Source organism: Eulemur rufifrons, chromosome 18, assembly GCF_041146395.1.
Source record: "Eulemur rufifrons isolate Redbay chromosome 18, OSU_ERuf_1, whole genome shotgun sequence".
Lineage (NCBI taxonomy): Eukaryota > Metazoa > Chordata > Mammalia > Primates > Lemuridae > Eulemur > Eulemur rufifrons.
This window is the reverse complement of record NC_091000.1, coordinates 53199026-53211769: the sequence shown is the minus strand read 5'-3', so window position 1 is coordinate 53211769 and position 12744 is coordinate 53199026. Positions and strand designations below refer to the sequence as shown.

The window sequence follows — 12744 nt, the reverse complement described above, 5'->3', positions numbered from 1 at the left end:
TCTGCACAGGTCCCACGGTGAGGGGAGCTCCTGGAGAACGTGAGCAGAGGACAGAAACCCACTCACCCCACCACCACCAGCACTTCCAGTGTTTGCTAAAGGACAAAGCCATTCCTGGAGGAACAGGAACAGAGCTTTCAGAAAAGGCAGAAAGGAAGTCAAAAGTCACTAGAGCTCTGTTTATGCAGATATGAATCAACCCCTAAGAGACACTAAGTTTTAAAGAACAGAAAGAAAGAAATGGAAGAACTGTACACTATTGCTTGTGTCATAAAACAGACAGAAAGGGTCTGGGCACATGCAGACACAATCTCTGAAAGGATGCGACTGGAGCTGCCAGTTTGGGGGGGCAGGGGGGCATCTGGCCAGCTGGGGGGGGGGCTGACCTTTCATTATATCTTTTCTTCAGCTTATATTATAACTTTGATATTAAGCACTACCTACCTGGAAAACTGATTTTTAAACTGTATCTATATAAAATAAAAACTAAAAAAAAAAAAATCAATAAAAATAAGTTTTTTTGGAAATGTAATAGACAAATAAAAAAGGAACAAAAAACAATGCGGGAGGAGACGGGGGAAGCTTAGAAACAAAGACGTCTCAATCCAGTGACACTCCCAGTGAAACCACTTCACGAAATTTCACAAAATGACTTTTGATTTTAGCAACTTCCTCTGGGCCTTAGCAACCTCGTATGTACCTTTGCTGACTCATCTGTTTCAAGTCAGAGCTACAGAATGATGAATGAGACAAAGCTAAAAAAAAAAAAAAAAATAGTATTTTGAAATTTTAATTCCTTACTTGAAATAAGAGTTTAGAACAATCTGAATATATACTTTTCAAATGTACCTCACTCTTTTCCAAATTCAACTAGAACTTGAGTTCTGTGTTGTTGTTTTGGTAAATAAACCTGAGAATGGAATACTTATAATATAATAATATAATGGTTTGCGGGAAATCACCAGCAGTATCAGCCCAGAAATCTTAATTCAACACTTTACACTGCTTTAAGGCTACTGTGGACTTTCAAAACCATACCTCAGGTTAGATCAATATTACTAATGCATAAAAGATTAACCACTGATAACTTGATAACTTTTTAAAGTTAAAAGCAGAGCTCCACTTTTACAAGGAAATTGGTAAATAATTCACCAAGTGCACATTTTTTTTTTTTTGATAACTACAAAACACATTACAAATAGGTTAATAAGTTCATCTTGTTGCAGTTGGTCACATTTCTTAAGCCCAAAGGCATAGCAGACTTCTAATAAAGCACATTTTTAACCAATACAAACTACTTGCAGTTACTTTTCCCACTGATTACTCTCTGTGCTTGCGTTCTCCTGGCAAAACTACTACAAGTTATCATTAATAAGACTGCAGCAAGTTTTCCCTTTATCTTGTTTACTAAAAGGGCTGACTTACTTAAAATAGAAAGACTCTGAAAAGTACACAGTAACTGTAACTAAATGGCATAGACTGCATTCTTTTTACAAGCTGCTAGTACAAAAGACATTTTCATATCGTATCTCTTGAGACATAATCTTTTCATGAAATTTTCCTATATAAGTGTAATTCTGAGGCCACGTTATGGAATATTTGAGAGTATTTGGCTATACAGTCAAGGATAGCCAAGTATACTTTTGTATGTATGACTTAACTTTAGACAGCTAAAAGAAATATCTACATGTCGTTCACACAAATTTGAGACAATTGGTGTAAAAAATGATATTAAAATCCACATTTAAAATTGCAAGTGATGAGCATATCAACTCCACACAATGAAAATGGGAAATGGAGTATGTCATATTTTAAACAACCTAAGATTAGCATTTCACTCTCAGCAATTGAGCCATGAATTAACTTTCAAATTAGAAATTAGGCCTATTGAATCTGAAATTCAGGTTCCAAGTAATAAACAGGCCTAAGTCAGTTGGTAAAAAGAATTGGCTCCTAATTTTATTTTAATGTAGTCATTCATTCCAATGTAAGAATGTAAATAAAATTCCATTTCAATTCAACAAACATGTATTTAGTTCCTACTTTGTCTTAAGCATATAAAGATGACTAAGATTCATCCTCGGTGGTGTTAAATAAACTAGGGGTGATTGTTTTGGACTGAGCTCCTACACAAGGCCCCAGCAACCAGACCAAACCAGAATGGAGTCAGTCACCAGTGCTAGGTGCCATGTAAACAAACCGAACTGAAAAACGGGCCAGTTTTCCAAAAAACAGGAGAGTTACAGCAACCAACAGAAAAGGGCCCTATCTACCTAAGCCAGCATGATAAGGAAGTCTCATCTTTTTTAACCTCATAAGGAAAGTAACTTTGCTTCTTATTCCTTATTTCTGCTTTCTTCAGCCTTTCTGCCCATAAAGCCCACCTCTTCCATTGAGCTCAGCCTTTCTATTTTATAGATGGGATGCTGCCCAATTCATGAATCACTAATAAAAGACAGTAAGATCTTCAAACTCGAGGTGTTGAAATCTTCTTCTTTGATAGTGGTGGCTGCCCACAAAGAGTGTGACTCTTTTCCGGAGTCTCAGTGCCTCTGTGCAAAGGGTTCTTCTTCCTGCAATATTCTGACTGTCCCACCCAGCCCTTCCTCCATACAAATTCCCCTTCTCCTTCTCCTAAAGCAGCTGCCCCCAGGAAGCTTTCCCCCAACACCCTCTCAGGAGAGGCCCAGAGGTGCGGAGGCTCCACATACTCTGGCAATGGCATGTGCATTGTGCAATGCAGGGTTTACAAGCAATACAGCGGTTTAACAAGTGCTCACAGGCTTGTCTCCTAGAAAGCACAGATCTTTATTAATCTCTTATCTTAGCTCAATATTTGGCAGACAGTGCTCAATGAGTAACCATGGAAGGAAGCCTCGCAGAGTCAGGCGGGGCAGAGAGACCAATACATAATCTAAGACAAGGTACAAAGTGCAACAGTACAATATAGACAAGGTGCCATGGAGAAATAAAGAAAAAAGAAGGGGTCCTTTAGGCCCTCGGGGGAGAAGGAGGGCAGGGTGATAGAGAACAGGCAGGAGGAGGTGATCATAGGGCCTGGCCTCGAAACAGGAATTGAGGACCAGGATGAGGAGTAAACCTCCAGGGAGAAGGAAGTACCTGTGCAGAGGCTGGAGGGTGTGGAAGACACACTGTAGTTGAGGAACAGGAAGTAAACAGCCCACTGTGGTGAAAGCACAGTGCATGGGGAAACAGATGCTGGGATGCCCAGGAGCACAGTCTCAAGCCACAGTCGTGGGCTCAAGCCCCGCCTCTGCCCCTTCCCAGCTACAGGCAAGTGACATAAGCCCTGGGGGCCTGTTTCCTAACTTGAAATCTGGGGAGTAACTTGTATGCAGAGCAGCTGGCTCGGTGCTGAGGGCATAAGCATTCGACACATGGAGTGTTGGTGTCCTTAGGTCACACAGGTAAACTGAGCCAAGTTGCAAACAGCCACCTCTTGTTCCACAACAGGAAAGCTAATGCTCCAGGGCACGCTAGGTCTCTGCTTTAAACACCAGGGAATATACGGTCGCTGCCGTGCTCTCTCCGTCCTCCCTTCAATTACTGTCAAATCTAGCCACCAGACAGTGACACAAGCCAAGCCTTTACAGCAGGGCCAGCCCACCTACTGGACTTCCCGAGTCCCCCATTGTGGAGACTACTCATCCTCATACAGGCTCCGAGGGATGGTCCCCAATTCCACCAGCCCTGTCCTCTCCAACTGTATGGAACTGGGGGTTTACACCTCACAGTCTCACCCCCAACACAGCCACATTCAAGGCTCTCAGGTGCCCTCCACCCGCCAACAGCAATCTCTTCAAAACACGAAGGAACTTTCCAGCACATTAATGTGCAGCTCCAGGAAGGACTGCAAAGCTCAGGGTCGGTCACTGGACACCACCTCTTCAGGACTCGGGGACCCCGGGGGGTCACCCTCCCTACCTAACCCCTCCCACCCATCCCAACTCTTACACCCAGCACGAAAGCTCCACTTCTCACCCAGCATCCTCCTGCTGCTCCTGACGTCCTCCTCCTTCCCCTCCTCTGGGACTCATCCTCCCACAGCGTTCCTCCCTCCACTGCTGACCTTCTCAAAGCCTGCCCTCTGCTTCCATTTTGCTGCTGCGACAGCAAAGTCAAAGTTGGGAGGAGCAGGTCAGGGCTTCTCCAGATGCCCCACTGCTGTGTTGCACCATTTTTCTTCCACTGTCCTGATACAAAACCTTTCCTCCCTCCAGACCCGGCACAGACTCCTAACATCTGATGAAGGCTGACTGCAGAGCCACTAGCTGGGAGCACAGAAGCAGGGCAGGCCACACCCCTCTGCTCCTTCTTCCTGCTGTTGGAATCTACCCACTGTTGGTGACTCCTCCATGTTCCTACACATCTTAGTAACTCAGTCTTCACCTTGTTACTGAAAACTCAGCACTTGTCCTCAAGGCTGCATCAGAAGAACAAGAACAGTGGTTTGGGGAGAAAGAAAGAGAAGTTTATTATTTTGCTGGCAAAAGAGGAGGATGGAGACTCCTGTCTGAAATGCCGTTGTCCTCCTAATAAACTGAAACACAGAGCTTTTAAAGGATGGGTTCTCAGCTTCAGGCTGCTGTTCTGCTACAGTTGATGATCTTGATCATCTCATCTCCAAACCATCTACCTGTAGACAATCCTATGACCTCCACTGAGGACCTCCCTCTGCCAGGTCCTGGCTGAGCCATCATCTCCTGCAGCACAAAGAACAAGAGACATTACCCAGCCCCTCCCAACCACTGACCTGAGGCAGAGGTGCAGGTTTTCATTCTCAAAAAGGAATGGAGGCTATTTTAAAGAGACAGAAAATATTTTTGCCATTTTTTTTTCCAGGCCATTCCCTCTGTCACAGCTTCAAATCCCCAAATTTACCTGGGCAGCTTCCACACTGACCCGGACAAGCCGTCAAATACTCCAGCTCCCAGCATGCTAAACTGAACTGACTTCCACCCCTACGCTCATGTCCACACCTGACTCTCACCCTGGCCCAGAAAGACGTCACTAGAAACCTACTCACACATCCCAGCCCTCTGGCTCTCTCTCTTCCTCTGCACCTGCTCCTCCAAGTCCCCCATCTCAGGCTGTTTCCTTTTTCACTTTTATCACTTCCAACTCCTTGTCAGGATCTTTCAACACCCATACTTCTTAACTTCCCAACAACTGTCTCTGCAAACGTCCAGTTGTCTGTTTCACTTTTGCTGCTGAAAAGAGCTGCTGCAAGAGAAAAAGCACATATTGGCATATATTTGTGCCTCTAAAAATGTATCATTTCCAGTGGGTTGATTATATTCAGCAACCTATAACACCAACCCTGGTCAGCACTGTCTGCATCCCCCTTAAAGAGCCCGCCAAGCCTGCACTGCTCCTAAAAACCCCACTTCCTCCTCCACCCCTGCCTCACTCAGATGATTACTACACCACTTCACAGAATGAAAATCTTTTCACAACTTCAACCCTGCAATGTCTTCCCTTTGACTACCGTAATGGCTCTCAAACCTTGGCTGGCATAAGAATCACCCAGGGAGGCCCCTGCACCCCGATATTCAGAATCAGTAGGTCTGGGCTGGATCCCAGAAACACCCAGACTCTGACGATGATCCATGGACCATGTTTGAGGGAATCTGGTCTAAAGCAGAAGTGGGCAAACCCCAGCCCTCAAGCCAAATCCATCCCACTGCCTGTTTTTGTACGGCTTGCATGCTACAAATGCATTTTACATTTCTAAAGTGCTAAAAAAAAATCAAAAGAAGAAAATTTCAAATCCCATGAAATTCGAATTTCAGTGTCCAAACATAAAATTGTATGAGAACACAGCCACACCCAATTGTTTACATATTATCTATGGCTGCTTTCATGCTACAATGGCAGCGTTGAATAGTTGAGACAAAGGCTGCATGGCTCAGCAAGGCCAAAAATATTTACTGTCTGGCCCTTTATAGGAAAAGTTTGCTGACCCCTGGTCTGCAGGATGAAGTGCAAACACCTTCCCAGGGCCCTGCCTTCCTCTCTGACCTGAAGTCCTACAGTCCACACAACACTCAGCTAGCCACTCCAGGGTACTTCCAGTTCCTTGAATGAAGCTTACAATTTCACACCTCCACACCTGTGTACATGCTGCTCTTTCTGCCCAGCATGGCTCTCCCCACTTTGCCTGACAAATTCTTATTCATCCTTCAAGACCCAACTCATGTTCCTCCCCAGGTGTGAGAACCTCTCTGACAACCACACCTCCTCACATTCCATGAAGCAGAAAGGGTCCCTCCCTCTGTTATCCCTCCATCGGGCTTGATTCATGTGCATATAGCAGTGCTTCTCAAAGGTCAGGGTGCATCAGAATCACCTGGAGGGCTCATTAAATCACCCATCGCTGGGTGTGCCCCCCAGGCAGCGGAAGGGGGGTGGGATGGGGGGAGGGGCACCCAGGCAGAGAATGTTTATTTCTAACAAGTTTCGAGGCTGCTACTGCCAGTTCAGGTACCAAACATGAGCACCACTGGTTGGGATATACATCCATGTCCTACCTGACAAGGAGCTTTTTGAGGGCTGGCAGTACTCTATTCATGTTTAGATCATCAGAGCCTGCCACAGCCCCAGGAATTTCTGGAACACAGTAGAAACTCAATTCTTGTTGTTTGCAGTCTAACCAAATTAATCTCTTCCCATAAGTCAATCATTTTCAATATCAGACAATGACAGGGATTGTCTTAAGTGGGGAGAAGAGACCCAACTTTGTAAAAACTACTAAGGCCAAAAAAAGAAAAGAAAAAAGTGGCTGTCTCCAGGGCTGATGCTGTGTGGCCTGTCAGACGCTCACACACATCCTGAGCTGGGGTGAACTTGCAAAGCCTCTGGGTAAAGAGCAGATTGTTCAAGTCAGAAACCTAAGGGTACAGCCTGGAGGCAGTGTTAGTAACAGCAGTGTTAGAGGGAGGACCCTTCCCCTCACGAAGGCCGAGCTACTATCCACTTTCAAAACAGGGTTCTATATAGTGAAGTTTGATAATTTATAACATTATTGTTGGCACATATTGTTACTAAAGATAAAAATGTATTCAGTACCTACCACTTCCAGGGAATGCAAAGAAGGATAAAATCTCAACTACAAGGAGACTTTAAATTAGTTTGGAATTCAGCATATAAAGCCAGCAAGATAACTAACAATATAAGGCAACATTTACCAAGCATCAAATGTCAACTGTGTCAAATGTAAACAGTAAGGAGTCCTGTGGGCTTCCCTTCTCTGCTCCACCTTGGAACCATCTACAAACTCCTGTACAACACCTACACGGGTCCATGAGTAGACAGAACCTGTGTATTTCTGTGGGCCTTTTCTCTTTCCTCCTGGCATAAGCTCTTCCAGGACGGGGACCTAGATTTTTTTTCATCCTTGTATTTCTACCATGTGGCCAGGTACCTGGCATTATGGCATTCAACAAATACTTAATTGATTTAATAATGATTGTGGAATGTGAGCTGTGCTTTTAACAAAGGGCAAGACGTAGATAAGAAGAGAACTGCAGGCTAAATTTTCCAAGCATGGTCAAGAGAACTATCCAGGGGACTGTAAGCTCCAGACATGTAAAGAAACCTCACCGTCACAGACCCCGGTGGAATAATCAAAACCCACCGGTGATACCACCATTAGTCCCGAGTGCCAGGTCTTTAAAGCAGGTTCTCATTCATCCATTCTTTTAAACTGTAACACAAGCTTACATTAATAGTCCTTTGCTGCTTTAATCTCAAAATCATTTCCTGGATTCTTATTTCCTGGTCCATTTTTCCCTTGCCCCTTTTTCTGCTGATGCTAAATTAGGGGGAAAAATGAAACCCAGACAAAGAATTCTGGCTTAACATTGAATTGATACTTTATGCACACACACATAAAGTTTGAGGGCACCGGTAGGTAACAATATCTGTGGCACTGAGAATTCCCCACCACCAAATTGGAACTTCCTCAAAGGCTGGCAAGGTTCCTTTGCAGCTTTCACAGCTCCTAGGACATATCCATGCACCACACAAATTAATAACGTCAACATTATCATATCCATTTTGGCAGCCCAGTCGATCTTGCAAACCTAGAGGGCTACGGTTAGTTTAAAGGCGGATCATGTCACACTCTAAGTCATCATGCGTTTCCTTTACTCTGTATCTGAATTACTGTGCCCTGTCTCTAAGTAAATAAGATGATTTTACGTTGGACATCTTTAGGAGGATGTCAGGCTAGCAAAAGTCTCTGGAAACCAAAACCATAAACTTTTCCTCAGTATAGTCATAATTGCACAGACTTCCCCATTTAAGGGTGCCCAGAAGTTAACAGAACAGATAAATGGAAGAATCAGATAAAAAATGATGAAAGAGTTCTCCACCCACAAAGCAGAAAGCTCACCAGATAGTTCCGTTTTTGCAGATAATAAACTACTTGACACTGGGAGGCCCAGAGGCTAAAGACATTCAGCTCAGTGTAGTCAATCAGGAATTATGAATAGAATAGACGTATGAAATGTTAAAACATTAGGAAAAGGACTGAGTGTCCTTCAGTGGCATATGAAGAACTATTTGGGTAACTTCAGATATATATTTTATAATTTTGAGCATATCCCAGGCCAATAAAAGTCACTCTTTAATGGGACAGGGGCAAACATGTATCTAAGACTGTGCTCTTATCCTTGGGTTGCCCTGCCAGATCTGGCTCCACCTTTCCCTTCCCCGTTCTGTGCCCCAGGAGGGGCCCCTGCAGGCCAATTCACCCAGGCACCCTGTGCTAGGCACCCTTGGGGGCCACTGGCAAGAGATGGAAGAGCTGCAGGGTGGGAAGAAGGGCTGAGGTTCTCCCTCTGTTGGCCCACTGTTCCATCCTGGCAGGGGATAGGTCCAGCTCTCACTGGGCAATGTCAATGAACTTCCTTCCTTTCCCCTTCCAGCCCTTGGTCTAAGCATTTCAATATCCTTTGCTGATTCTTTTAACCTTGCCCACAGCCCTCTAAGTCATTCATTAAAGTCTGTTCATTTCAACCAATTGAGTTGAACTGTTTCCTGCCAGGACCCTGTCTGATACAAGGACCTTCCTAACATAGGGCATTTTATATCTATATAAAATTTCTCAACCCCAAAATGTAGGTCTTCTTGCCAACTTCCATCTTACACATGAGGATGCCGAGGCTCTGCGAGGTTAGAGTACCAGCCGGCAGTCACAAAGGAAGTTTGCAGGCAGAGCAGGAATTGCACCCAGGTCAGTCTGACATCTAAGCCCTTAAAAAAAAACCTTAAAAATGTGAAGGAGAAAAACATACCAAGCTTCCAAACCCTCAAGCCACAGTTTAGACTCAAACCACATTATTCACGGTTTCAGACATTCCTCCAGCCTACAGTGAGTTACCTGGGGCATCGTCTTGTAAGAGCTTCTCCTACCAAGGGTCATTCAGACTTGCTCCTGCTGGTGGTCAGACTGACCTAAGATCTAAGAGACCCCAGATGCTCCGGTCTATGACCAACATTTTTCCTTCAGTTCATCCCAGAAATCCCTCCCCCCTCCCAATCTTAAACATCCCTAAGGCTTTTTTATTCCTTTTTATAAATTAAAACCCAGGTTAAGGCCGGGTAGGGTGGCTCACGCCTGTAATCCTAGCACTCTGGGAGGCTGAGGCAGGTGGATCACTAGAGGTCAGGAGTTGGAGACCAGCCTGAGCAAGAGCGAGACCCCGTCTCTACTAAAAATAGAAAGAAATTATCTGGCCAACTAAAAATATATATTAAAAAAAAAAAATTAGCCGGGCATGGTGGCCCATGCCTGTAGTCCCAGCTACTCAGGAGGCTGAGGCAGAAGAATTGCTTAAGCCCAGAAGTTTGAGGTTGCTGTGAGCTAGGCTGACACCACGGCACTCACTCTAGCCTGGGCAACAAAGCGAGACTCTGTCTCAAAAAAAAAAAAAAAAGACACCCAGGTTATCTTTACAGAAATCCAGGAGATTAGGGGTGGGGGAGGATGCAGTTAAAGACATGATAACATTATACCAGCACTTCCCAGTTCTAACTTGCCATGGTTCTTTAACAATCTATCCCTTTCCATACAAAAAAACCTCTCTGGATTCTTCTTTCTAGCTGTGTAGAATAGCTTAAAAGAGAAAATGCAATTAAAATAAATTCTGATGGGGTGCAGAGAGGTTAAGTACAAAACAAACTCCCCTTAAGGAAACTCAGCTATGAGTTATATTTAGTGTCAGAGCTAAAGAATTTTCTATTCTGTCTCTGCCTGGGTCTCTCCCGTCTTCACTACAAACTAAACAGTAATTTACAAAAAGCACAAATGCCCTGGCATCTGAGACCTCTCCTAAGTCCCTGACTTTCTGGATTTTGCAAGTGATGAGAAGGCAACGGTCACATCAGGTGGAGTTCCAAGTCAGATCCTTGGAGTGAGCCAGGTAGCAGGCTGGCTCAGTAAACAGTAACTGAGTAAGGCAAACGTCCAGGTCTCACTTCCTCATTGCTGAAGGAATGTGAGTGGAAAGGGCAGCAGGTATGCTCTTGTTAGGAGAAAAGAAAAAAAAAAAAGGGCACTAGTGAGAGGAAGGGCAAGAAAACTGGGCAAAAACTCAGCATGAAACAGAACAGGAGTGCAGTGGGTCCTCCTCCTGTGTACTCTGCTCAATCCTATTTAAATCAATATATATTCATGGAGTCACTACTAAGTACACAGCAGATCTAGCCTGCAGCACCTAACGAGACAAGAAAATAAGTAAGCCAGCCTCAATCTTCAGGAAGACTTCTTACCAGGAATTACTATAGTTGCCATTTTTAATTTTAATGGTAGCTGGCAATTCCTGGACAGTCCAAATAACTTCACCAGGGTTCCTCTCCTCCAACTGACCTGTTCTACTCAGCAGCGTTGAACTCCAAGGATAAGCCAACTGAAGAGACTAAAGCCCTCAGAAAACCCAAGGATCCTAGTATGTCCCTCCTCCCTTTCCTAGGAGTTTCTCACAAGGTACAAAACAACTGTCACCCTGATTGAACAAGTCTCATCACAGAACTCTCAAAACCCAGGTCTCTCATTCAAAATCTATAGACCAAAGCTACAGATTAATCAGGCTTTTTTTTTTTTTTTTTTCTCAGACAGAGTCTCACTCTGTCGCCCTGGCTAGAGTGCCGTGGCGTCAGCCTAGCTCACAGCAACCTCAAACTCCTGGGCTCAAACGATCCTCCTGCCTCAGCCTCCCGAGTAGCTGGGACTACAGGCATGTGCCACCATGCCCAGCTAATTTTTCTATTTTTAGTAGAAATGGGGTCTCGCTCTTCCTTAGACTGATCTTGAACTCCGGACTTGAAGAGAACCTCCCGCCTCGGCCTCCCAGAGTGCTAGGATTACCGGTGTGAGCCACCGCGCTGGGCCCAGGCTTATTTTTTTTAAGTGGGGTCATCTGAATTAAAAATAATAATGACTTGACAACACTAATGGAAGAAACACTGGATTCTTTTATTAGACTATTTCAGAGCTTGATTACAGGAAACGAGGCAATCCAAACTTTAAAAAAAAAAAAAAAAGAAAGAAAAAGTTCAGTTGACCTTGCTGTGTAGAGTGTAGCAATATTTTAAAGGAGAAAAACATTAACACCAACTCAAAAAACAAAAAAGCCCACCTGTCTAGCTTGTAGCTGTAAAATATGGTATGGGGGCGGAGGGGGTGCGGAGTGGACAACAGTCTCCCGCGGCTCGACGCCGGCGATCGCTGGGGCCCCTGCGCTGGCGCGGCCGCTTACCTGGTCCAGCGGGATGCCCAGGAGCTCGCTGAGCGGGTGCAGACAGGTGGAGCCCGTGGTGCGGTAGGAGAGGCTGGGCGGCGGCGGCTCTGCTGCCATCCTGCATCTTCGGGAGGCGGCTGCCCCGGCCCCAGCCCGCACCGCCCTGCTCGGCGTCCTCCCGCCCTGCTGCTCTCGAGTGGCTGCACCGAGGGGCGCGCGGCCGGCTGGATGGCGGAGGACCGAGCCGGAGGCCGGGGGACGCGAACCGGCGCAAACTCCAGCGGCGCAAACTTGGCGTTGGCGTTGGCGCGGCGGCCACCGGCGCCGTAGGAGGGCCGGGCCGAGCGCGCTCCGCTTCCCGCTCCCCTCCTCTCGGCGCCCATTGGCTCGGCCGCTCGGGACGGCCCCGAGAGGGGGAAGGAGGGAGGAAAACTGGGGACTCGGAGCCCGGCCCCCGAGCGCCACCCGGCCCGCCCTGCCCGGCCTGAGCCGAGGCCGATCGGGAGAGGGAAGGCGACGCCAGTGGGCGCCCCCGCCTCGCCCTGCGGCTGGTGGCGCACAGCCCCCGGCCGCGGGAGGCGCCTCTTCCTTCTCCCGAGCTCGGTGTCCTCCCTCCCCGCCCGCCCAGGCAGGCGCCTGCCACTAGGGAGCACCCCCCTCCCCGCCCTGCCCCGCCCTGTTTTGGTTTCGCCGCAGTCGCGGCACCCTCCTCCGGGTCCCCGCGCCGGCTAAGAGTTCCTGCGCTTTCCTTTCAAGCCGCACAGAGTTCATCTGCCAGTGGCTGGAAGCCGCAGGAGACCCCTGCAGCGCCCAGGTTCCCGCCTTCTTCACCGTCCCCTGGTCAAGGCATAGTTTCCTACCCACATCCTCATCTGACACGCTGTGTGTCACGCAAGCAAAAATAGCGGGCTGGTAGCTTCTGGTCACTTCCGTCTGTTATGACTGAGAATTATTTTACCCCTGTAAGAAACAGTGTTTA

General features: G+C 46.5%; 1 protein-coding gene across 1 annotated transcript in view; it reads right to left on the bottom strand.

The window, feature by feature from the left end:
• The window catches only part of MBOAT1 (membrane bound O-acyltransferase domain containing 1), a 95175-nt gene extending 83293 nt beyond the window's left edge, over nucleotides 1-11882 (bottom strand). Inside the window, exon 1 of the mRNA XM_069493443.1 lies at nucleotides 11784-11882. Coding sequence (XP_069349544.1) covers nucleotides 11784-11882 — 99 coding nt within the window. The remainder of the gene's footprint in view (nucleotides 1-11783) is intronic.
• Between the last annotated feature and the right edge of the window lie 862 nt (nucleotides 11883-12744).